The 27,161-nt window shown below is 38.2% G+C and overlaps 1 protein-coding gene across 3 annotated transcripts in view; it reads right to left on the reverse strand.

Annotated features, from left to right (window-relative positions):
* Positions 1 to 566: 566 nt before the first annotated feature.
* stim1b (stromal interaction molecule 1b) overlaps positions 567 to 27,161 on the reverse strand; it is a 37,663-nt gene continuing 11,068 nt past the window's right edge. For 2 of the 3 annotated variants that reach the window (XM_053240335.1, XM_053240336.1), the window contains exons 4-15: positions 25,703 to 25,833; positions 23,982 to 24,096; positions 22,958 to 23,069; positions 21,842 to 21,954; positions 16,362 to 16,539; positions 9,996 to 10,173; positions 8,930 to 9,097; positions 8,701 to 8,801; positions 7,972 to 8,207; positions 7,715 to 7,789; positions 4,281 to 4,338; positions 567 to 2,353 (exon numbers count right to left, since the gene is read on the reverse strand). In XM_053240335.1, coding sequence (XP_053096310.1) covers positions 1,933 to 2,353; positions 4,281 to 4,338; positions 7,715 to 7,789; positions 7,972 to 8,207; positions 8,701 to 8,801; positions 8,930 to 9,097; positions 9,996 to 10,173; positions 16,362 to 16,539; positions 21,842 to 21,954; positions 22,958 to 23,069; positions 23,982 to 24,096; positions 25,703 to 25,833 — 1,886 coding nt within the window. In that variant the 3' untranslated portion in view covers positions 567 to 1,932. The remainder of the gene's footprint in view (positions 2,354 to 4,280; positions 4,339 to 7,714; positions 7,790 to 7,971; positions 8,208 to 8,700; positions 8,802 to 8,929; positions 9,098 to 9,995; positions 10,174 to 16,361; positions 16,540 to 21,841; positions 21,955 to 22,957; positions 23,070 to 23,981; positions 24,097 to 25,702; positions 25,834 to 27,161) is intronic. The other variant, XM_026938528.3, reaches the window with a different exon arrangement.

Below are 27,161 nucleotides of genomic sequence, written 5' to 3' on the forward strand. Positions count from 1 at the left end.
TAACGAAAGTAACATAAACATAAAACTGAGGCTGCAGAATATGAGTCCAAATGGAACAACCTACCAGCTCACTTTCTAATCAACTACACGGCAAACTACGAGAGAATTAATATTAATTTTAAAGGTGAAAGGTGGTCACTACAAAATATTGATTTATTACTGTTAATGCTTTATGGTGCATTTTCATTTCAGAATTTCTTAGTATTTGGTATTTTTCCATTTTGCTATAATGACAGCACATTTGAACTGGCATGGACTCCAGTCGATTGTAAAACCTGATGATTCATGTTATTGGATTGTCGTCTGAACACATGCTTTAATAGAATGGATAAGACTCAAGGAAAACTTGACCTTTTTTGCAAAGCAACATTGTCAATATCACAAATTTCCTTTACATTTACATAGGGTTAGGGACTCAGGACTAGTCCAGTATCTTGAATGAATATTCAATATTCAAGATCCTGAACATTTGCTTTCTTTGTTTTTAATATTTTAAAGTTTCTAGATTTTCAATGTGGTGTATATGTATACACACGCATTTTAAAAACTACAGCATAACTAAAGAGTCATGAATAAATAGATTTATTAAAATTCTAAAGCAAAACTTTCAGTTCACATTTACATAAAGGCGTGATGTGGAAGGGATGATGAATCTGCCTGTACTTGTATCTGCATCCTCTTAAAGACATACTCCAGTGTTTATCAACCTGCACACCACCGACTGCAGCTATAGTGTGTGTTACAATTACCATGAGCAAGAATTTCAACACACATCCCTGAACAGAAAACCTGTTCACTCGAAACTCACTGTTAATGGAACCTTCACTGTTACAGTCTAATTGCTGTAGTTTTGATTTTGCTTTATATGTGTTTTAAATGTGTATTGAAGGAATTCATCAATACCAAATTTCCTTATAATTGAGTTTTAAGTAAAACAGGCTTCTTTGTTCCTTTTTCACTTCAGAGAAATGTGTTACAGTTCTTGCCACTTTAAAAGGAACACCTGTATCCCTTCTGATTCATGCAGATATCTAATCAGCCAATCATGCGGCAGCAGCACAACACATAAAATCATACAGATACAGGTCATGGGCTTCAGTTAATGTTCACGTCAATCATCAGAATGTGGGAAAAATGTGATCTCAGAGACCCAAAAACATCCAGTGAGCAGTGGTTCTGCAGGCAGAAACACCTTGTTGATGAGAGAGGTCAGAGGAGAATGGCCAGAGCTGACTGGAAGGCTACGGTAACTCACGTAACCACTCTTTACAACCATACTGAGCAGAAAAGCATCTCGGAATGCACAATACGTCGAACCTCAAGGCAGATGGGTTATAACAGGGTCCGCTCCTGTCATCCAAGAACAGGAGAACACAGAGGGCTACAGTGGGCAGGCTTTCTTTGACCAAACAAAAAAAAAGAAAGTTAGTACACATATGAAAATTTGTGCTTGTGCATTTAACAAGAATAGATCATTCTAACATTTCCAGCTGACTGGTGCTCGTATATATCTGGTGTAAACAAGAAAATATATCTTCAATGTGGAAAAAAGAAATAAAATTTACATCAAAGCACAGATTTAGTAGTTGGTCTGTGCATGTCACCATGCTCTTTAAACTGAATTAACTACACTTAACAGACATTTATGATACATTTACACTTAGCATCTCTTTACCGTATCCAGACCTGTAAACAGATGGCACAAGAAGCTATCTGTAGAATAAATTATTTTACACAAAAATCACACATTTCTGCAAAAGGCTAATACTTTTGTTCCCATCAGATGACACAATCACTCTATAAACCAAATCATAAAAAAATCATACAGCAGATGCTCCCTTATACCTATATAAACAGTACTGATATTTCTAGAATACACAGTCCCACTGAATGTGAAATACATTTCAATCTTTTTATGCTTTTACTACATCACTACTGTTTCTTCTGCTTCTGCTTGTGGAAGAGTCTGGAGAAAGTGTGCTTCTTGCGGCTGGAGCTGGACACATCAGCGTCCTCCCCTGTGGAGGCGCTGTCCTCGTCCCCTGGGCTCTTCTTGCATCTGCTGCTCTTCCCTCCCACAGGTCTGTCCATGTCTCCCACTGGAGTGCTGAGGGAGCGTGTGGACGCGGCTGAGCTCAGGCCACTGGACTGGGTGTGGATCTCTCCCAGGCTGGCGCACTTCTCCATGCCAAAGGCCCTCTTTGGGAAGATGGGACTGTCAGTCAAGCCGTTTCCACTCCCGTTAGGCCGGGAGAAGATGGATCTACTGCCCAGTGCTGTGGACGAACCACGCTGACTCTCACTGTACTGACACAGAGACAGAGACGAGTCCGAGTCCGAGTGGTTCAGGTCCCTGCAGGAGCGAGACAGAAAAGCGATAAGTGTTTATTATGTGTTTGACATTCAGCAGTTCAGAATTAATAAAGAAACTGGAAGGTTTGGGTGTGACAGCAGGCATAGCAAAGATTTTAGCATGAAATCAGCAAAACTACCAAAATAATTCAGTTTATTCAGAAGAATATTATGGACAATAAACGGATTAAGGAAATAGGCGAAAAATCGAATTCTACCCAGTTTACCCCAAAATGCAGCTGTACAGTGTGACTTACTGTTACTGGATCTATAAATATAAACAAAATGTAGCTGAACACTGTAATATAATGCCCTGGACAATCAGAGTCTCTCTTTTTAGGCTCTGCCTCCCACATTTTAGCGGAATTTTACTAGAACCCTGGAAGTAGTATATAGTAGCACTAGAAAGCTGGAGAATACAGTTCCACTCTGAACTAAAATTAGTAAATACTGACCACACTTGCTGTTTTATTCAATCTTTTTTTTTAAATAAGATTAGCCTAACAGTATCATTGTATCAAGGAAGTGTATGAAAATTTGACATGTAATTATACATGTCTTATCCAAAATATTTCTTGGATAAGATTAACTTGTGACTTCTGTTGTTAGCTCCAGTGCAAAATGTGTTTTGGCTGATCGACTGCATTGGAGTAAGTTAAAATTGTGTAAATTAAATATTCTCATTAACCTCCTTCCTGCGTTCCTTGAGACGAAAACTCGATCTTCAAGAGACAAACAGGTTTAAAACAAAACTCAGGTTTAATCTGAGTAAGTAAGTAGGGTTTTTAGAAAACTAAGCTTCAACAGAGAGTGTGAGAAAGTGAATTAACGAAGCAATAAGCAATTTTTGGGGATTTGGAGACTTACATAAAAAAAAAAAACAATCAGAGAACCACACTGCTGGCAATGCGAGGCAGCAAAACAGTCAGAAGATATTCATTTTCAATAAGAGCAGGTGATTTACACCAACAGGAGGCGCAGCAAGCACTGACAATGCATAATGGGCGGGACCAGATTACATGACGAACTTTATGCAAAGGATGAGTGATGTGGTGACTACCAATGAAACAGACAGTGGAACTATAAAAATGATCCATTTTTTTGTTTCTATCAGATACTCATTCCTAACTGAAATGGAAGAGGAATTGTTGCTATTTATCACTTTAAATATACCTGTATGTAAAATTTAAAAATTATGCTTGGGGAAACATCTATGAAACTGTATGAGGGGGCTAGCAGGTGAGTTTCATTAGTGTGTTATGAGCCTCTAAGTACCATGTTAGTTTAATCACCATGTAAACATTATTGACAACAGATTGTTATTGTCGAGTTACTTTTAATTTGCTTGCAAATATATATTTTTTTTATGCTATGGGGATGAAAACCCCACAAAGCACTACCTAGACACTACCAGGAAAACATCTCTGGTTTCTGATTTTTTCTCTACTGCCTGAATAAAACCACTACTGCAGTTTTAAGTTCATTATGCAGAAACATGCAGAACTCTGGGTGTTAATGCCACTTCAGAGCATAACAGCATTTAACCTCAATCTCAGTGCTAGTTATGAGTCACACATGAGTGGTTAGCTGCACCCTGCTGCTAAAGTGCGAGATACCCGCTGCTCTCGGCTCTCCGGTGTTGCCGTGCAACAGTGAACCCCGTGGGTGGGAGGCTGAGCACTGCCTCCACAGAGTGGCACTTAGATGAGCGGTAGAGCAGGCCAGTGAAACGAGAGCCAGAGGAAGAAGAGAGCAATGGCAGGAGAGGAGAAGTGATGGAGGGATGAGAGAGAGAAGAGGACAGAGAAGGTACGGGCAGGAACTCCAGCTGGCCTATGGAGTGGCGACGAGCCTGCCATGTGTGCGGGCGACTGGGGGGCCGGGGGGTGTACATGGGCACCACTTCACCCTCAGTGCCCTCTACCAACCTCTGAGAGCTCAGCGCTGGGTCAGCGTGCTGCGGCCGCACCGGCATCGGACTGGAAGCTGTTGAGAACAACACACACAACATTAATGAGTATTTATTCACCATATTTATGGGACAATAATTTGCTCTGCATCATAAAATGCACAGCCTTACATTTTGCCTGCTCACACAGAAAAAAGTCACTATATGAATCAGATTTATGTACCAGGTGTTTTTCATTTTACATAATGCACAGTAACTACTGTGCAGTAACTACATAATGCACTGCCTCCTACTGGTGTTAGTTTAGTATTTGTCCTCTAAGTGTTACAGTAGTTTGGCACTATACTGTATGAGATTATACAACCATGTTGTGCTGAAACCTTGTACAAGAACACTAATTCACGCTACCATGGCTATGCAGTGGTGGACAAAGCGGTACTTTATTATTCGTCGTCTGACAAACAACTAAGATCAGCAGCATTTAGTTTTCCGTTATCCAACAACCAGAGATACACCTCACTCTACACTGCCTTCTACAAAAAAAAAAATTCATTGGATATGTGTGTTTAAACATAACATGCTCTAAGTAGCTTATATATTTATTGGTGCAGTGACATGTGTTACAGTAACTGCAACATGTCTTTTACTTCTGAATGCAGTGAGTGAACACAGCCAGTTACTTAATGCCCATTTGTTGATATGCTACATGATCAACATCATCAGGAGAAGATAAAGCTAAATAAAGTTGTCCTGTTCTCAGAGATTCAAGTACTCATTTTCCATAGTGCTCTTAACTAGCTAGTCATACTTTTGAGGTAAATTATGTAAATTAGAACATTGTTAGCTTCTTTAATTAAGTTCTAGTTAATCGAAACATGGGACTGGGAAGGATATTGGAGCTTTCGCTCACCTCCTGTGGTAGCTAGTGAATTTATGATTTGTCCTCTCCTGTGGTTGAATTTGTAATGTTATATTAGTGCCAATCTGTCTATAACTGCTGGAGTAGCAAGCCATAAAACGCTACCATGTGGGCATATTACAGTTGACTTCATGAAAAAATGTAACATATTTAATGCTGCTTTGCTGTAAAATTCGCTAGTCCAGAAAATATGGTACATCTCAGGGTCCTTGTACAACTATTAGTCTCAAACAGTGCGAAATTGATACTTTTGGTTCGTTTGCCACGTGACGTGTTCTGAATATTTGGACAGATGAACAAAACGTGTAAATGCAATGAACAAAATGTTTTAATCTAGTTATTTATACTATTATCGAATTATTCTTTGCAGGTTTGAGTGTTTTTTTTTGGTGGTTTCTACATGTACTTGGCAAAAGTTTGTTTACCTTGTTCTATCGCTGTATTTACATTTTACAAGTACCCCTCAACCAATGCTTTTTTGGTTCATTTAATTATGGAGTATAAAACCAAAGCAAACAGCTGACAAATCAAAAGTATCAATTTTGCTCAGATTCGTACTCAGCACAAGGTCTAATAGCTGTGTAAGAGCACGCAGACACCATGATGGTGAAGAGACACAGACACAGACACTAAAGTTTTTGCTGCAAGTCAGCTCTGATAAGAGGCACAGAAAAGCAGTGGTATGTGAGTGAATACAGATAGTGTTTCAGGAAGAAGAAAGCTGATGAACAGGAAGTGCCAAGAGCTGTGTGCTTAAAAAAAACTGTTTAGTATGGCAGCAACACAACACAATACTGAAAAGATCATGTTAGTGGATTACAGAGTTCAGTGGATGTAAATGGTGTACATATAAACACACATACACACACACACAAATACATTTCTGCTGTGTCAGCCATGTGTTAGCTGCTGAAAAAAAGTTTATCAGGTTCAAATCAAACCTTATGTGGTCAGAGTATTTCAGTTTATGCATTGCGTTCACACTTTTAATGCAAATGAACCAGGTTTTGGAAATGTTTTGGTATAAAGACTTATTTAGATAAACCAAATGAATCAAAGTACACCTTGTTTTTTTTTTAAATTTATTATAGCTCTTCAGAGTTGTTAGTTGTTGTTGCACTGGAGGAGAGGTTTCACTCATCTGTGAGCATACACTACACTTCAGGCAATTAATGAGATCATTTAAATGAATGATGAACGTGTGCTACCTTCCACCGCCTGTTTTGTTTATAGAAGTACGGCCTCTCAGACCACACTGCCAGCAAACAGCTGGGTTAAACAAAATAAATCATTCATAGGATCAGGCTCAATTCTAAATTCCACAGCTTAAACTTCTGAGGGGAAAAAAGCGCTAAATGACGCAAGCGTGAGAGCTGCCTAATGTCCAGACTGAACAGAAGCCTTCCCATCAGGATGTGAGGCAACAGTGACCCTGAAGGACCTCTTTAAAAAGGAAAGAGTTTAATTAGTCTGAGCTTCATTTCTTAAAAAAAAAAAAAAAGGTGATCATTGAGGTTGAGCATAGAATCTTTGCTTTAACATCTCATTCTGTGTGGAATTATGACAGAGTCCACATTTTACTTCCTGCAATGTATGAACTAACTGTGGGTTGTAGACTGCTATAAATGAGACAGCTTTAGAAATTTCTCAACCAAAAGAGATTTTCAAATACCATGTCTTTCAACCAACTTAGGGAGGGAGAAGTCTGAATGCTTTAAACCTTTAACGTTAACAGGATGTGTGATTTCATAAGAAATCTCACTTGTTGCTCATAGAAACAAGCGGACATGTTTTGCTGAATGTAGAGATTCCAAATTTGTGCAAGCATTAAAGGAGGTATTATAAATGCTTGATTCTGATTGGTCAGAAGGTTTAGATGAATTGTCTATCGCAACAGCCCTGACAGTTGCTCTGCCTGCAAGGTTTATATTAATGTATACTTTCTAATTCCTTATCATTTCTAGGCTGGCTATGCTAAATTGCTCCTAGGTGTGAATGAGTGTGTGATTGTGTGTGTTTGGTGCCTTGTGACAGACCAGTGTTCCTGGCATGGACTCCGAATCCAACACAACCCTGACCAGGATAAATCACTTGCTGAATATGAATGAATGTTTTGTTTATATTGCTGAGCCTTAGTCGGAGTCCTTCTGAACTTCATTTATTTCAGGTGGACCTGATAAAATGTCCAACAAGCCTGAATGGAAACCAGACACCATGTATGAAAAACATATGGAAAGCGTTTGGAAGCTTGACTGGAGAGGCCTGACTTGAAACATGCAAATACTAAGGCTTTAAACCAGAAGCAATGCCAAGTTGGCTATGTCCGAGTCAGCAGTGATCCTACAGATCTGCACTTTTAAATCCCTTTAATGAAGAAGAAAGAATGTAGATTTTAATTGGCTGCTGCTGGCGTAGGAGTTAGTAGTGCACATTCCACAGAGACAGGAAAAAAGTGAATAAAAGGGCACGAGGAGGGATATGGACAAAGCTGTTAGGATTGGCTGAGAAACTACAAATGAGGAGGTGATGCCAACCAGAATGTTTCCACAGGCTCTCTGAGGCCACAGGCCAAAGGTCACTCACTCGCCGGTCCATCTGCCAGGCGGCATCTGTAAACATCAGGCAGTTAGAAGAGAGCTAAATGAACTCCACATTTCTCTACTAACAGTACAGGCTGAAAGGATTGGTGCAGTCATTCAGGCTCTTCTGAGGGAAGCTTTGCCAGGTTTTCATTCACTGCAAGAGTGTGTGATTGTGTGTGTGTGTATGTGTGTGGTGGGGGTGAACTCACAGCGCAGAGTTCCAGGGGACAGTATATCCTCATCCATGTCATCCAGATCGTCAGAAAGCAGCAGGTGCTGCGGAGGGGCAGTCCGGATCCCCAGACAAGCAGGGTCCAGGTTGAGAGCTGAGGCCAGGAACGACAGGCCCGGATTATTTACAATGCTCAAACCTGTGAGAGACTCGATCTGCTGCCAGCGATGCAGCTTCTCCCTCAGAGCCGCCGTTACCTCCCCTAAAGCCTGTCTGTGAGGGGGAGAGTGAGAGAACGATATGAAAACTTAGTTGGTGCGTGTAACAGTGCCAATATTTTCTTTTGCTAAAACAAAGTGTAGATAATTGTATCTAAAAACAGAAATGATCAAGACTGGTTCAGTCAGACGACCAATCAAAAGAAAGAAGAGGTGGGTCTTGGAGTGGAGGCAGGCACTGGCACAAATTTGAAAACTGTTACTGAAAGACAAACTAAACTATTCAACTCAACTCTTAAATTCATTTATTTACATATATTTAAGAGTTGAACAAATTCAACTCTTATATACTACCTGAATACTGAGTCAAATTGCAACTAGTGTGTCTTGCAACTAGGAATCAATTGGAGGGCAAATGTGAGGTTATGCATTTAAGTTTCAATAACTAAATAACTAAAATTATTCAAGAACTAAAATATATTTTGTGAAAAAGAATATCAATGCTGAGTATACATAGCACATATAATGCCCTCAGCAATTAAACTTACTTGGCTGACAAGATTTTGTGATCGACGTCGTCCAGTGAGGAGCTGTGAGCCACGTGGAATGTCCCAAACAATGTGCCTCTCTTCTTCTTTATCTTCTCTGCCTGTCGGGATAAAAGACATACAAATATTAACAAAATTTGTGATTGTGGATGAAACAAATTCATGATCTTGTGGTTTTTTGTGTGTGAGAGAGGGAGACAGAGAGAGAGCGAGCGTGTGATGGTCTCACCCCTTCCTTAGCTAATAGAAGCTGTTTCTCAGCACTCTGTTTCTTTACGTTGTAGTACTGCACCTCCACCTCGTGTGTGACCTGCAGCCACTTCTGGAGAGGTTCAGGAGGAGACCAGCACCTCCTCGACTCCAGCTCCTTCTCCGCCTTCTTCAGAGCTGTGCGCACCTACAACACACACACACACACATTAGTGAATTCATTAGGATGTAGTATTTGTGTATTTGTATTTGAACAGTGTAGGATTGTACTGTATTGTATGTCAAAATATGTGTGTATAATAGTCAATTTTTTATTTTACAATTTATTTTGATTGCATCAAAGTTTTAATGTGAATATTTTTAATATATAAGTGAAATATAGCAACAAACATTATTAGCAGAACTACACTATATTTTCATATCACTTCAACCACAAACAGTGAAAATTCTGAAGACTGCTTTTATATTTCAGTGTTATTATTTATTTAACCACAGTAATGGTTTTTTAGATTAGGTTAGATGTCAAAGTCCAAAACAGCTTCCTCTTCCCTATATATGCTCACTACACAGGGAATAAAATAATGAACAGCATATAGGATTAAGCCACAGATAAAAGCGACTCTAATAAGTGCCTTACATGTAATATTATGGGCTCAAAAAACTGGAGAAATAAATGTTTGAAATAAGAAACATTATCTGCCACTACAACAAGAGAACTTTTGGTTCAAAGAAAAATGTCTAGAAACAAGCTTAATAATCTTATATTTGTATTATTGTAAATTCATATTGAGAAATATTAGATAAAATTGATTATTTTTAAGAATTTTTACTTGATATTTGTGCAGTGGATTTGCAGCACACTTTGGTCATCTTTGTTCCTTATGTTTAATATGTTATGTTTATTATTTATTTCCTACATCAAGCTAAATGATTTTAGGAATGCCTGTTTTGATTAACTTGATGGAAGCGAAACAGGCATTCCTAAAACCATTTAGCTTCAACATTCCAATAATTAATTTTTTACCACTGAAGATAGAAACACATTAAAAATTTCTACGAGTGTTTAAAAAGTGTGTGTGTCTCACCTGCTCCAGTTCCTCCTCAGCATATTTCTGGCGGCTCAGTTCATTCTCTGTGCCCTCACGCAGCTCTCGGAGTCTCTGAGCCTCATTTTTAGCCTCATTAATCTCATCTCTCAACTTCTGCTCCAGATTCACCTTCTCCACCTCCACTGAGCGGTGCTCGTCCTGTGCTATCTGGAGCCTACACACACACACACACACACAGTTTTGGGCTCAAAAGTATGAAACTAAATTTAAAAATTATTTAATTATTTAAAAATTAAGTATTTAAAAGCTATTTTATGCATTTGTCCCTCTGTTTGCTGAAACACTGTGGAGATGTGAAACACATCAAGTAGGTGGTGTGATGCAGCTCAGTGAAAAAGAAGAGTTACTATTAACACACAAAAGTTTATTATTTTCCAATAACAGCAAGTCCCAAAGTGTTTTATACCACAGTGATTTTCCAACACTTTTTTTAAAAATTTAATTAAACAACAACTTTTCATACTTTTCATCTGTTTAGAATTACATTTGAAATTGTGGAAAATCCACAAAACAATTTCGTTCCTGTTATAACTGTAAAAAGTCTTTCCCTCACCGGCCTCTCTTATTTCTCTCTCTTGAAGTTAATAAGATTAAGAAAAAGCAGTTTGTCATGTTACTGAGAAACCACACACTCCTCCATCCTGAAGACTTTCCTCTGTTAGAAAATGTGAGTTTTTCTTCTGACTATTTTACACTGCAGACTTTTCCCAAAAATGGTAAGCAAACGTCTCCTCACAGAAAACTTCACCATATCAACAATTACACACATTTTTGAAATGTTTTAATGCGGAGCGTCCACTGTACAAGCCCCTGTGAATGAGCTGTTACTATAGAAACAGTAAAATACTTGAACAAGCACATTAATATAAACCTGTATTTTGACTTTGCAGCCGGAACAACTGCCTGAGCTGCTGTTATAAAATAATTAACACCTTCTGTCGATCAGATTTGAGAATGAAGGACTGCGTATAAAAAAAATGTAATACAGATCATCAGTCAATTTTCATGCCTTAGTAAACTATATACAGATATAACTATAAATGAACTATAAAAGTATGATGTTTGTTTCTTTAATTAATTAAAACATGCTATTGTAGATAAATTGCTGTGGTATACATCGGGCTGCATTGCAACATTCTGTCGTCCATTTTCCTACACTGAGTGCTAAGATCATTCTGGTATCACAAAGTCTTAAATAAAAAAACAGGCCACAGAGTAAAGTGATATATACACACTGTAGAAAGCAGTTTCAGTTTTTGCCCTGTGAAAGATTTATGAATGGCGATGTATCTTGTACAATGAGAAATGCAGTTCTTAAGTCTACCAGCAGAGGGAGACTAATGAAGGCTGTAGTAGATAGCTGAAGTACACACTTGACAGGTTTTGCATTATGAGCACTGCTAGATAATCTAATAAACATTCTTTTCATCTCTCCTCTTTTCATCTCATGGCTAGGATGTGAAACACAGCAGATCGACTCTGTCTAAACAGGACTTGACCTGTTCGGTGCAGTGACTTGGCCGTTTCTCTCTCTCACACTGAGTCAAGCCACATCTGATAGATTGCTTTTGCAAACAGTGTTTTTCCACACTCCTGTTTTAAGCAAGCTGTTAATTTTAAGACTAACTGAAATGCTTCAAACATTTATGAACGTGGGATAGAACAGAGAGTGGGAGTTGTTCTGTTGCTGTCATCTCGCACACCGTACCGATGCAGTTGCAGTGTGAACAGGAAGTGAGGTATAAATCAAACTGACGGATATGACACTAGACAATGCCAGACATTACACTGAGAATGAAACAGACAGCAGTTATTATACTTAACCAAAACTAACACAGAAACTACAAAAATAAAACACTACAATGAAAGAAATCTAGAAATATCGCCTTCAAATCACTATAAATTCATTTTCATATGACTCGAGTTCTAGTCTAATGTGAATAAGGGCAGTGAGCAAGTGCAGAGTACTTCTATCTGAATTTAACTTTTCAGGAAGTGCGTATCAGTTAGTTTGTTCAAGTTCATTCAAGTCTTGTCGACTTCCTATTATGGGGTTAGTCTAAAAAAACCACTAGATAGCAGCCTATAGCATAAGTCAAAATGTGATGGTTAAAAGCGCCATACGAATAAAATTGATTTGATTTGAACTGAATTGAATTGAATAGCCTCTCGGCTTAATTTAGTTTGAGGCTATGTCGTTATTAATGTTGTGGTGTCTCAACAAAATCTATGAATTAGTCTAATATTTCTCATTATATGGTTTCTATTTGTGGACTTTTTTCCTAATTTCAAGCCTTTGTTCATTTTCAAGTATTTACTTACGGAAATTAGAAAATAATGTCTAGAAGTAGACTTAATAAGCTTAAATTGCTTTAGCCAACAATATTATATTGTTTTAAATTCAACTGTATTCAAGATGTTTTCATGTGATATAATTTTTATAGTGTTTAAAAACACTACTAAATTAATTTTTAAAAAATAAAGAAACGCCAAAAACCTTTAAAATATGCAAACTTGTAATTGCTAATCAAATTGAAAAAACTGAGTTGGCAGTGAAGCAAGAGGGACCGTGTGCATTCATTTATTCACAAAGCTCTCTCGCAGGGTTTGACAAGGTGAAGGTCAGAGAGGCAGCGAACAGCCAGCGCTGTGTTCCAAGCAGGACTTAGTGTGAAGGACAGAGAGAGACATGCCACACACTGCGATCCAGCTATCAATTACCAATAAAACCTCACTAAATATGGCACACTGCGTCAGGTTAAAAGATAAATAAAGGTGTGGTGGTTTTGCATATTTGCTTTTCATGTTAAAACATGTGAAGTGGAGCTTGATGTCAATTGCAGTTAAGACAAAATCCCAGAAATAATTATCAGTTGTTAGATAGTTCTCTTAATGTTCAATTCAATTTTATTTATATACTGCTTCTAATAATAGACATCATCACAAAGCACCTTTACAGAAATGTGGATATAGCTATAAGCTAGAGGTAACATTGGCAAAGAAAAACTCCCTATCAAACCATAATGTTACAGTTCTAGGAAATTTTGGTTCCAGGAACAACAATCAACTCTGTCAAGTTTTTTTTTTTTTTCGTCGGATGTTAACGGAATATTTTTTTCATGGTGTTTATAAATGTTCCTACAATGCTGCTTTAACATATTTAGTTTTAAGAACATTAATGTTTCTATATGTGATTATCTGGTGGAAGTGGAAATGTGTGACCATTAGAAGCCACTATTACACCAGGTGTTATTAGACCATTTCAGAAATATATTTGCAACATTACATCCTAACCTTCTTAGAACCTGTTCAATACCTTACAGAATGTTCTGTGATGCCTGCAGAGCCCAACAAACAGAACTGAGACTGACTATTGCATGGTGGAGATGAGCCGTGTATCCTGTGAGGTTTAAATTAGAGCACTTCTAGGAAAAAGCAGGCTCAAATCACAGATTGTAAAGGACCTGTGGCCTGCGCTAAAAGGATTTGTGCTCTACGGTTGAACAGAGCAGCAGTCAAACAGTCTGGACTGTCTGAAACAAACAGAGCGGATTCACTGCAGAGCTGTCCGGCTTCTCTTTTGCCATTTAAGGACTTTTGGAGGAGGCTTACATCACCCAGCCGGAGTGCGCTGCCTCTATCAGCAATATCAGACTGCCTGGAAATTAACTGTGACTGCAAGGGAACGCTGCAGGAAAGAGCATCATGTCTCTGACAGAACTCACATTCTCCAAGAATATATACGCTGAATATGACGAAATCCAGTTTACACTCGAATTAAGGCAGAAGGCTGCAGTTCAGTGGTTAGTGTGGAGCAGGGTTGTCAGGTCTGCGTGACAAAACCGGCTTTGTCCGAAACTAAAACACAAAAGCTAACCTTTCCAAAGCAAAAGAATTCTGTCCATCACTGCCAAATACACTCACTGACCACTTTATAAGTACCATGTGTATACCTAATCATTCATGCAATTACCCAGTTACATCAGCCAATCATGTGACAGCAGCACAATACATAAAATCAAGCAGTTCAAGAGCTTTAGTTAAACATCAGAACAGGGAAAAAATGTGGTCTCACTGACTTTAACCACGAGATGGTTGCTGGCAATCCAGACTGGTTGGATTGAGTATTTAAAAAATGCTGATCTCCTGGGATTTTTACACATAGCGGTGTGTATGTGTATCTAGAGTGGGCAATAAACATCCAGGGAACGGCAGTTCTGCAGGGGGAAATGCTTTGTTAATAAGAGAGACAAGCCAGAGGAAAATGGCCAGACTGGTTTGAGATGACATGAATGCTACGGTAACTTAAATAACCACTCTTTACAGCTGTGGTGAGCAGAAAAGCATTCTCATAACGCATTACATGTCAAATCTTGAGGTGAATGGTCTACAGCAGGAGAATACCACATCAGGTTCCACTCCTGTCAGCCAACACAGAAAGTTCTGTTTTTTTTTTTTTGCTAGTTACAATGCCTTATTTCTACCAATATATCATTTCACCATTTAATTATAATCATATAGTGTATATAATAGACTACATTTACTTTTTGCTTTAAATAACTCCAGATTATGCATTTGGCTTGCAAAACATTGTTTTAATTAACTCCCAAACCTTCAGACAAAAAAAAAAAATCAACATCTAGTATCAAGTCTAAAGTTGCTTAATTCTACAGGAAAACTGTGGATTTGGCAACCCTAGTGTGATGCCCTGTGTGCATATGAGAGGACTTTAGCAACAGCTGGACACACAGACACACAGACAGAAGAATTCTGTACACTGGAAACTGTGCATGAATAAATAGTTTATGATAAATGATTGCACTTGTAGAGGTTTTCTGAAATACCTCAAGTTAGCTAGCTGTCTAAAGTTAGCAGTGAAGTTAAATATGGCTCAGAAATCCTGTCAGGTTAGCTCATAGTGCTCAGTTTATCCCCCAGGATCATGGTGTAAAGTAGCGTAAACTTGTGTATGTGTAGTCCAAATTTTTAGACAGGTGTGAAGTGCAGGCAGGCAACAGTATGCAACATGTCTCTGTGTCACATACAGTATATGACACATTCTGAGAGTGTGCAAATGGCTGTAAACCTGCAAATCACTGATGCTCAATGGTAACCTCATACACGAATCATACATGCAAGACATTTTAACATGTGACTTTATGAGTCCTGTACTGTGGCTTTAAACCTGGAACACTATATTCAATAACAAGAACCAGTCCAAACAGAAACCACTGAAATGAACCAGTTCTGTCTGCAGATTAAATATGATAGAAAATGAATAGAAGTGTAATTGGGTGCATACTGTATATGGATATGAGAGCAGCTCTGAGTAGGCGTGTGTTTATTACCATATATGGAAGTCTATGTGTAGGAAGAATGTGGTCATTGGCATTCATATATATTTATGAATTTTTACAGATTTTGTTAAGCAGATAAATAATGTGATCTAACATGACAAGATTTCTAGCCATAGTTACTTCTGCTGCTAAATTTAGTTGAGCTATTTCAGAAAGCATGAAATTATGCCTGCTTCGAAATGTTTTAAGGGCGTGTCTTTGAGTCCATATATGAGGTCAGACAGCACAGTGTTTGTTGGGAAACACTGTTAAATGTAGTGTATCATCAACACCTGGACAATGCTGAGGAATGAGAAGTGTGGAAAGTGGATGTTTTTACACTCAGAAGTGACAGCCTGCTGATGTCGCAGAAGGGGTGGAGCCATCAGAGGGTGCCGCAGTTTAATTCCTGCTGAAAGGCTGACGGACTGAGTAAGAATACCACTAACCTCTGGATGCTATTTAGGAGCAAAAACTCTGAACTAAACATTTTGGATTTTTAAATGGGCAGGCTGATGACGTTGCAACGTAATAGGTGTTTTCCATTTAGTGCAAACACTTGAAGGAAAGAGCGATCGAAACTCTTCTGCAGACATGAGCTCTTTGACGCCCACAAATGGCTAATGTCTCTGTGACTGAGAGGAGAGTGAATACATTTGTTCCCTCGTTAATTCTAATTGGTCACTTAGTTAAACATTTTATATCGGCTGCAATGATATTTACGATTAAAAGGCTAATAGACAAAGGACTTCAATAATAAAACTAAAATTCGCCCATACTAAATTATAATTTTAATTCCAACTAATTCTTGGCAAAAATATGACTTCTTTAGTTATATATGAATCTTTAGTCTTTTGCTGTGAACTTGCTGTCCTGTTCAAGCACTAATGTTCACTGATGCTGCACTTCTACTGTAAAAACTGTTGTGTATTGGTACTGTTATCCAGGAATCACACTTTAACATTTATGCAGCCAAAAGAGGCGAAATGTTACTGGTGACACTCACTTCTGCTGCAGGTCAAGAAGACTCTGCTCTGCTCTCTGCAGGCCGTCCAGGTCTTTCATCATCTTGCTCATGTGGTCCTTCGAGTTGCGATTCTGGATGTAGGCAAACCAGCAGCCTGCTACACCAATTATGATGGACACCACCAGCACCAAGTCCTTCAAGTGGCTGTGCCTGTTACCTGTTAGAAATAGCAAGAAGCAACAGATCAGTTGAACATTTAGTGAGCACCTGTGCTATGAATGCTGTGTGCTAGCATGTGCTGTGTTATGAAGTACAAAATGAAGGTCCAGCTACAAAACCTTAATCCAGTTAATAAGAGATTATTTTTTGAATGATGCAATTCGTTCAGCAAAACAACCCTGCACATCACTGTCTAGAAGGAACCATTTTGATTCTAATTGAAATGGAGAAAAAAACTATCATCATGTTTTCAACATTTTCAATGGAATTGATTATGGAACAAGAATCTCAGCTTCTTAAATGTACATTTCTCAATGGACTGACCACACTGGTTGGTTTAATGCTAATTTTGAATATGTTAATCAACACACAATTTAGTAGGAGTTATCTTGAAGCAATTTACATATGAACTGAGTATTTGGATTGACAAAAGGTTTCTATGGCTGGTTAAAGGAAATAATGTTTAATGCTAGGCTAGGCTCGCTTTGACATAGTGCCTGTGATTTAGGTGAGACATTTCTAGAAACTGCTAGGTATTTTTTTTCCCCCCTGTGTGGGGTTTCTTTGTCAAATATTTAGTCAAACGCCAACTAACCATGTCTAATATTTCTAGAGAAAGCACTAAAATTGACACAAAAAAGGTCAGCAAAATTTATGTTAAATTGTAGTGGATTAACAAATTTTAAATTAGCATTAAAATCTACCAAAATTAGTCAACTGAGAAAAGAACACAATAATAATGGAGCAAATATATTATATATAACACTAATGCTTTCACTCAGAAACAGTGGCTAAATTAGCTACTCAGTCACAAGCTATTAACGTGAAATTATCTTTTGGTTTTAAGTATCTTTTGGTTACCCAATTTGAAATTGCTTCACCGATTGAGAAACTCCGACTTACCCATGCTTAATCAGCACAGACACTTCAGCAGTTTTGCAACAAGTAATGTTTTAGGGTGTAGACTTTAGAAATACATCAACCACCACTATTAAATACATCAAACACCATCATTCTCTCTTAGACTTGAGTTAAACTGCAGGAACCAGAATGTTAGGTTTTGACTCAATAAGGCACTTGTCTCCATGTGAAAAAGCTACGAAAAAGGCCAAAAATGTCCTATGGCTTTGCCTTGGATCTGTGATTAATGGAGAGAGTAAAATACTTGAGTTTAAATGGAGAAAAAAAAACTCAAAGATGACTAGTTTAGAAAAAGGAGTATGTTTTTTTATGTACAGGATTAAGGCATGTGCATTTTATTTATTCATGTAGAATTTGAATACAGACTAGCATATTAAAGTTTTTTCCCCTGTGGAAGTCTTGCCACTATCTGTAGACTCTGGGTTTTCCTGCAGCTACATAAGGGTGGGATTTTGATTGGCATGTCAGTATATGCTATTTCTGTCTGCAGTCTATTTGTACATGCTCTTCACAATAAACACAGACCAGTGGGGAACTCAGTGGACATATTATGTGATTAAAAAACATAAGTCCAGAGTCTTCAGTCATTTCAGGTTTAGTCTGAGCTGTTTTCAGGTTTTTGGTTTCTAGCTGGATATCTCTGCAGAGCATGATATATACTAGGTAAAGAATTTAATTGGATTATTTGCTACTCTGCCTTTTCTCTACAGTGTTTTCTGTTAGCACTGGTAATTTGACTTCCCCTGCTGCTTCCCTCACATCCATTTTCCATTGGCGCTCCTCAAGAATCCATTTTAGGGTCTATTACGTGTTTCTTATTGCAAGCGAAATGTCTCTTTCTTTCTCTCTCTTTTTACATCAACAACAAACAGTCACCATTCACATGAAACCAAATGCGTGTGGGCTCTGTGTACTTTGCATTCATTTGTTTGTTTTAAAATAAACAAAACTGTAATAACTAACAGTAATAACAGTAACAACTAATAAATATTACAGAATGTTCTGCCTTTCTCATTTGCTTGTTTTTCATCATGTCAGATTAATTTTGGGTAAAAATAAATAATTTTTTTATTTTAGTGTGTGCCAAGAAAAACAAAATGAAACTGAAAAACTGTTTCACACTACTTTTACAAACTGATTTTACTATATCTGAAATATGTATTTACTGGGTGAACTGTGTATGTGTGATGCTTATGTCCTCCTTTATTTCAGCTAGCAATCTGACAGGGGGAGGGTGACACATGGGAGGATGAGACACGGGAAGATGCTACTGTACATCTGTTCAAACTGCTGCGTATACAACATCACAGGACGTGTGATGCAGAACGTGCTTAGAAGAGATGCTAACTACCTTCTTTGATATGCATGAGCTCACAGACGCTTGCAATTGTCACTCTGATTGACATCGGAGAGATAATTGGCATCTGTGTTCTCTTGGACACCTGGCCACAGATCGTCACTGTGGCATCGACGAGTCTCAAACTCATTTTGATTGCTGTGCTGCTTAGGAGCCAGATTTATATGTAATGATGCTTACTTTTTGTACTTTGTAAAATAATTTTGGGATATTGGATTAGAGAGCTTGGGTTTCAGGAAGGCACTATATAAATCAGGCTTATTATTATTATTATTATTATTATTAATATTATTATTTTGCTTAAGGCAAGACTAGACTAGACTGTACTAGAGTATATAAATAAACATTTGTGCATATATTTAGGAGCGGTCAACCAAAAATGGTAAAAATGGAAGCTTGCTAGCAATAGAGATACACTTGGTATGCCATTAATGCATCAATCTTCCTCGGGTTTCATTTTCAATTAACAGTTTGCTGGTAAAATAAACATTCCTATTTCAAGCACATGCATGCTTACTAAGGATAATATTTTTCTAAGCCTCATCCTAAGACATAAAAGAACTTGATCTTTAAATACATAGGGTCAATAAACATTTACATCATAAGGACAGAGTGGAAAAAAAAAACAGGTCTCTAGAGAGAGGCCTACTTTAATATCTCGGGTGCGAGTAGCAGCGAGACAAGATGGCACAGGAAATTTACATTTTTGCTCATTACCCATGGTCAAACTGTCCCAAGCAAAAGTTATAGTCATGAAAAATATATAGTTAGCCATGTCCGCTGACGATGTTGCTAACACTACTGTAGTAACCTTCAAACTAAGAAGTGGAATTTTACGTGGTGAACACAGACGAGTGGAGAGATACAAACACTGAAATGCCCCAGTGTTGTAATAGGAAATTAAGCACTCCTAGAATGACACTTGTCCAGTCGAATTAGTGGACTGGAACTAACTGTTGTATAAGTGGTGAATATTTAATTGGACATCATTTAGCATTTGGCCAGAAGAAATGAAAATAAACTGAGTTGAAGGTGGAGGATTTTCAGGCAATCCCAGGCAGCGTAACAATTCACATTAAATACCATTTAACAGATCTAATATATCCAAGTATTAGATACATTAAGTACACTCAAGGAAGCAGTGGTAGCCCTTAACCCTCAACCGCTCAGTTATATGAATGAGATAAACGTAAGTCGCTCTGAATAAAGACGTCTGCCAAATGCCGTAAATGTAAGGTTTCTCATACAGGTTATCGTCTGCTCTCACTTTGTTTCATTCTGTGGTTTATGGGACAAGTCTTTCTCTGGCTGTCTCTCTCCCTCCATCCCTCTCTCAGTATGCTTAGCCAGCTGTGCATGTCACACTGAAACAAGCGTTTGTAATAAAGTATGCCCTTTCCCACTCGACTTTCTCCCTCCACAGCACCTGGCTATTTTCAAACACAGACTGAAAATATTCACTTACATGTAAAAACAATCCCGAGTGTGTTACAGAAATAGAATCTGGATGTGCCTGACTTAACCTGCAAACTTATTCTCGATAATCCACAGGACCAGCAGAAATTCTTTCTACATTACTGTCTAATCCATTACACTTTACCAGTCCAATGATAGGCTGCTATAGACTACAGGCTCCACTACAGCTATTATAGACTACAGTTCCCCCAAGACACTACATAATAATCAGAATAATCTCAAATACGACAGTGTAACTCACCTGAAATGATAATCAAATTGGTTTTATGTGTGGGACTTTTCCTGTTACAAAATCAATTTGATTGTCCATTTGCTAGCTAACTAGACACTCAAATTTATTTTGTAACAGGAACATTCCCACAATGTTGGGTTTGTTATTGTAGGTAGCTAGATACAGTGCTGTAAAGTTGAGTTAAATTATTTGCTAGCTAGCTACTTTAGCAAGACAGCCAGCTTGTTAGCTATTTTCTGGCACCAAAAGTCATCTTCTGTCTTTCATCCAGTCCATGTAAGTAAGCTAAGGTAAATGCTATAAAGGAGATGGTGTAAGAACAACGCAAAATGGTTGTCCGAGAAAACATTTGTCTTATAGTTAACTGATTAATATGGCCAAAAGTTGACCAAAACATCCATATGTGCTTTTTGAACATCCCATTCCAGATTTAGTCCCCCCGTCTCCACTCTTCCAGGAAAGATTTCCACTAGATTTTAAAACACTGCTTTTGCATTAGTGAGGTCAGGCACCGCTGTCGGGCGAGGAGACCTGGGACACAGTCGGGATTCCTGTTCATCCCAAAGGTGTTCAGTGCGGTTGAGGTCAGGACACTGTGCAGGCCACTCGAGCTCTTCCACTCTAACCCTGGCAAACCATGTCTTCATAGATCTCGCTTTGTGCACAGCGGCTTTGTCATGCTGGAACAGGTTTGGGCCCCTTAGTTCCAGTGAAGAGAAATTGTAATGCTACAGTGTACAAAGACATCCTGTACAACTGCATGCTTCTAACTTTGTGGCAACAGTTTGGGGAAGAACCACATATGGATGTGATGGTCAGGTGTCCACAAACATTTGGCTATATAGTGTAGCTGCATAAAGACTAGCAGAGTTTGTCCAAAATGGTTAAAATAGTGCATTTTGAATGACATTTTGTTAGGGTAAAATAATGTTTCAGTGTAACATGTTAGGAAGTGTTAATTTAGCAGTGATGCAGATGGTCTCTGATGTACAATTGAAAGGTGTAGAAAATAGACAGTTCTAATTCATTTGTCTGATATCTGCTGAAATAGCTGGAAAAGCTGTTATGTTAGCACTGAGCTAGCAGTAATGTATCTTCCAATACCTTTCACCAACTGCTGCATTAAAACACTTACCATAAACATGAAATTGAGCAGATGACAATCAGCTAATTCAAAATGGCAACATACATGTACTCATCATGTAGAATAAGTTAATTCATGTAGTGACTTTTTTTTTAGTGCAATCTGCATGAGATGTTTAAGTTAAAGAGTTTCCCCCTCTGCACAGCTTAAAACTGCACTGGGATGCTTACTCTGTGGGCCGAACAGCACCGTGTCCAGAGCTTTAAGCTGCAGTTTCTGAGCATGACTGCGATCCAGGATCTTCAACACGGACAGCGTCAGGGTGGCATTTTTTACAGCCAGCCTAATGGTGAGAAGACACACTTTACTGTCTATGAAGCAATTTCAAATGCAAAGATCTAATGCAAGTACAATACAGCAATAGGGTTAACATGAATGATTAGGTTTAGATTAGTCCTGTGCAATTTATGCAGACTTAATGAGCCATTCCTAACTCAAGTGTTGACAAATCACTAGCTCCAGTTCCTGGGACATGTCTCCACTCATGTCTGGACTATTAGCTGCCCAAAGAATCAGTAGTTTCAATATCTAGAAATATCTACTCCCTAGAGACTTGTGATGCACCTTGATGTGTAAGTATAGTACACAATACTCAATCTGAAACCCAGCACTCTGCTTTACTACACATCATGAGTGGAAAAATCTTTACATATCAGTCATCATTCACAGCTGACTGACAACCTTTTCTTAATCAGGAACAAGCTGATATGTGGAAACACTGATGAATCAGAGCAAAATAAAGTGTAGGACAAAGCCATCATGTAACTCTCCTGCTAGCATAATGTGCACAACACCTCATGGTTAAACATATATATAGAAAATTAAGATGCTAGCCAGACTCAAACAATATATTTTATGGTTAATGTGAGAAGAGAACTCCATATCTCATAGTCAAAACATTGGGCAAAAAACTTGCTGACATTTTGACGAGAAATACTGTTTTGAAGAATTTTCCTCTTCCCATTTCCCCTAGTTTGGTTCGGTTCCCCTAGTCTGTATTAATGCACTTAACTAATGTAAAAGCTCAGAATACATTAAATCAGATTAGCTACCAATATTTAGTTTAGTCAGTTTCCAGGTAACCTGAACATTGGAATGGGCGAGTAGACTGGAGCATTCATTTACCAATTGGACTAGCTAATGAATTTATGGTTTGTCCATCAATCTAAGTCATGCTGATTTTTGATCAAATCCCTTTAGGAATAGAACCTACAGAGCAGCTATGAAGCTTATATATTTATGGCAATAAATGTAAAAGTGTGCAGGACTGTATGACTTTGTCTTACCTGGGCAAGGCTTGGCCATTGATCTCATTCTTCCTGAAGGAGTCGACATATTGTGGCAGTTCTACATAGTTAATGAGCCACTCTACCACTTGCTCCACCGTCCAATTATATGCTGAGAAAGATATAGAACATGATAAATTCACATTTCTAATTTCACAGTTGTCAAGAGGTTAACATTACAATCAAAGAAAACAAAAATGTACACAATTTTTCAATTAACCTAAGTGTATTCAATTAACCAAGACATGTAAGTGACTGAAGTTTGCTTCTCTATTGTTGCACCAGAGCTACAAGTATGTCGCTAATAAGTAAGGAAAGCTAATAGCCTTCATGCAAACTGCATGTCTAATTCATCACACACTAACTCCAAACCATGCTGAGTTGTTTTGAATGTTACACTAACTTACTCATGTGGGTTCTGACATTGTTTGACAAAGTTATTTATAAAAATGAATTAAAAGGCATCACACTTTTGCAGTAAGACGAAAATTAAGTAAATTTTCCTTTAAATGCCATAAAACACAAACGTATTGTCGCACCCCCATAAAAACATTATCTTAAACATAAACATGCCCTGTTGTTTCACACACTATGTTTAATGGAAAAAATGTCTTTCTCTGTGTCCCAGTGGGAAAAACTTCACATCATAAACTGTTACATGACTTCCTCTTCAGACTTGTAGCCACGTAACAGAGAGACGTATCTCTGTGAGCAAACAGGCCAGAGGGATTAGAAGCTGTCAGCATGCTGTAATTCTTCACTGGCTCCATCATCAAAGACTACACATGGCACACTCGGTCAGAGCCAACTTTGTCATTTCACCCATAGCAGAGGTTAGCAAAGGACAGAGAGCATGACGAATGTGGCCTAAACCCTGTGCATGCATTTTGAGAAGTTCCACTTTAAGCGCGACCACATCCTCGTAATTTCTTTGCAGTTGTTTGTGGTGTGAAAGCTGCTTTAGTGTAGCCTACAGAGGTCTTGCAGCTGCTATTTGTGTGTATGTACGAGTACATATGCTGACCTTCAGAGGCCCTCCAGGTGTTCCACATGTCCTCCACAGTGATCAGCAGGTCGGCGCCGTGGAAACTCTTGTGTTTCGCCTTGGGATCTTGATACTTTAGATCCTCTCGGAGAAACTGCAAGAGCGAAAAAAGATGAATCTCAAGACTTTGCTATGACAGTAAGGGATAAAACACTTCAGGCCATGCTGTTCTGAAGACTCTACTTAAACTACACTACGCATTTATATTGCATCCATCCACAAGTGCTTTCTTCAACTTGTCCTTATGTGGGAAAAAGTTTAATGTCTAATGAACTTGTCATAGTTACCTTTTTTCAGATTTAGATACTGATCAACACAATTATCACTTGCTATTCCAGCTGAACTGTTATGTAGAGGAAAAAGGTTAATGCATCTACATCATTCAGTTTTTTCCCAGCCATATCCTTATATAAGAACATGGCTTTTTATGGTATGTGTGGGCTTCCTAACAAAAAAGAATGCCCTTCTATATGGCTAGATGTTTACATTATTACCACTGTGCTGTATAATGATTGAAGCATTATGTTAAGAACAGGGAAAGATATTAGTGCTACGACTCATGGTGACGATTACATGGAAAAACGAAGCTGTTGGATATCCATAACCTTGAGTAGACTGTGGTCAGTCAGTGATTAGGGAGTTTACTCAACAGGCAGTGTACAGAGAGCTGCAGCTGAGCCGTTCTCATGACACGTAGATTTGGTTGATTCAAGTGACACGGTGTTTAAAAGCTCATCATGCTGGACTGAAGCTGTAACTTGTCTTTAGCATAACTTAAGCTGCTTTCACAGCCATCAGAAACAAACCTTTTGCCATTGATTTCAATAAGAAAGTAAGCAGGAATCAGCAGGGTCCATTTAATACCCAGTGGGCAGTCCTTATAAGGTTACATAGAACACTATAGGATCACTACACGTTCAAGTTTCGTGACAACTGGCCAATGCTAATCCTGCAAAATGCCAACTGCAATCTGATTGGACAGTGGTTGTGATGATTTTCAAATAATCAAGCCATTAACAGGTATCTAATTACAGACTGTAGATGTAGCGTACAGAATTTAAACATGATCAGACATACTAAAGGAAAAAAATAAGCAAGGTGCTGGGCCATCAAGAGGAACTCTGGAACTGTACTAGTGGAAGGAATGTCATTCTCAGGAGACAGTGTCTCTTAGCTTTTTGGGATAACAGAACACTCATGGAACACTGGCTAGCATGCTATGTTGTCTCACCACAGACAGAACATGACCCTGACCCGTTCCTCGGCAGAGGACACTGAGTACAGGCTGTAAAGTATAATAATCCCTGGCCATCCCCATTCCTCTCATAGTGACAGCTGGCTGACTTCACACACTATAGACAAAGCGGAGCATATAAATACCAGGTATTATCACAAGGACAAGATCCAATTATTTGTTACCCAGATATTGATAACAGATATCAGCACCATGTTTACTGATCTTAAAATCTACCGAGCGCAAATGGCAAACCGGGTAAATAAAACCTTTAGATTGGGTTAACTTAAATGAATTAATGAATAAATATGACAGATTTAATAATTATTAAATAGTCCATAAATCAAGTTTATATGTGTAGTACTACATTATATATAACATTTGGCAAGCACCATGTGGGGTCACAACCTCAAGGTTAAAAATCTATGACAACCAGCTGAAATTCCTCGAATCCCTCAGTCTTTACCTCGTCTGTCTCCGTCACATCCACGCTGCCGTCTGCGTCATCATCCATATCTTTGTGGATGCTTCTGATGGCCTCGAAGCTCAGCACAGCATTCTCATCCTGACACAGAACCTTATCGATCGCACACAGCTCTGCAGGAGAAGGAAGGAAGGGAGAAGGGAAAGACAAAAAAAAAGAGAGAGAGCAGAGATATGAAACCTTATATCCATGAAACAAATACTGAAATAAATCCTGTCAAGGTAGTTTATATTAGCAAGCTAGCTAGCACTTTTTTTTTCTGTGAAGATTATAAACATTTATTAATATGTCTTAAAAATGCTCCTGGAAATCATATCAGGTTGACACATATTAGCTTGTTGGCTAGCAACAGCAGTGAAGATTATGAACATCTGTGAATTTTTAGAAATCCTCTCATGTTAGCTCATGCTAGCTAGTTGGCTAGTGTTAGCAGTGAATATTATGAACTTTCATAAATATTACTTTAAACTTCTATCAGAAATCCTGTCATATTATCCTATAAAATTATTGTCAACTGTCTTCATCTCATTAACTGCACAGCTTTTTGGACTGTAAGATGCTTTTTTGTCATATGTCATAACTCAGCTGTTAGTGTAATAGTAATTTTTATAGGTCTATTTTGTAGCAGGTTTATAGTAGTTTGACTTTGGTAGCTGAATTAACACTACTGTTAACTCAGTGCTCACACTAGCCCTAGCAGAAACTAGCATTCAGACAGCACCAGGGATCAGACAAACAAAATGTCCTTATATAGTGAAATACAAGGTTTCAGGATTAAACACTGGAAAAACATTAAACCCACTGTTATTTTTTATCTTAAGCAATCAGAAAATCAGGAGTACTTCAGCACTTCAGAGCGACTCTTAGTGAACCAAGAATACTAACTCCTTCCAAACAGGGTTTTGAGCTCTTAGACCCTGACCTATGTGTACTATAGGGTTGTGACTCAGTGATACTATCGGTATCAGTATTCAGATTTAAACCCGATGTTGGTGTGGCCTAAACTATTTTTTTTTAATTAAATATACCCTACAACTATGTGCCAGAAACACAGGGACATGGATGTAGAAAAGCCAGCACAGTTCCTCAGCTACATCACTCCAGTTCATAATTGGTCTCAACTAGAGATGTGAGTGGGACTGTTTTTTTTAAACCCTGCTTTTTAAAGAGTTATTATTTTCTAACAAATTTAGCTGGTTCAAATATGATTGAGCAAATATGTTGGTATGAATATGAGCAGGTTTATATATTGATCTGAATATGAGCAAAACCTGAAAAAACGTGATACAGCAGCTGGGAAAATGCGTAGGAGCATAAGGGTGAACATTTAGAGCATATGCTATAAACTAATAAATACAAAATTGGGTATATGTAGTTTTAGTCTCATTGGTTCTTGACTTTTCAGACACCATGTATAAGCTTAATTTAAACTAAGGATGAA

This window comes from Pangasianodon hypophthalmus, chromosome 15 (genome assembly GCF_027358585.1).
Source record: "Pangasianodon hypophthalmus isolate fPanHyp1 chromosome 15, fPanHyp1.pri, whole genome shotgun sequence".
Taxonomy (NCBI): domain Eukaryota; kingdom Metazoa; phylum Chordata; class Actinopteri; order Siluriformes; family Pangasiidae; genus Pangasianodon; species Pangasianodon hypophthalmus.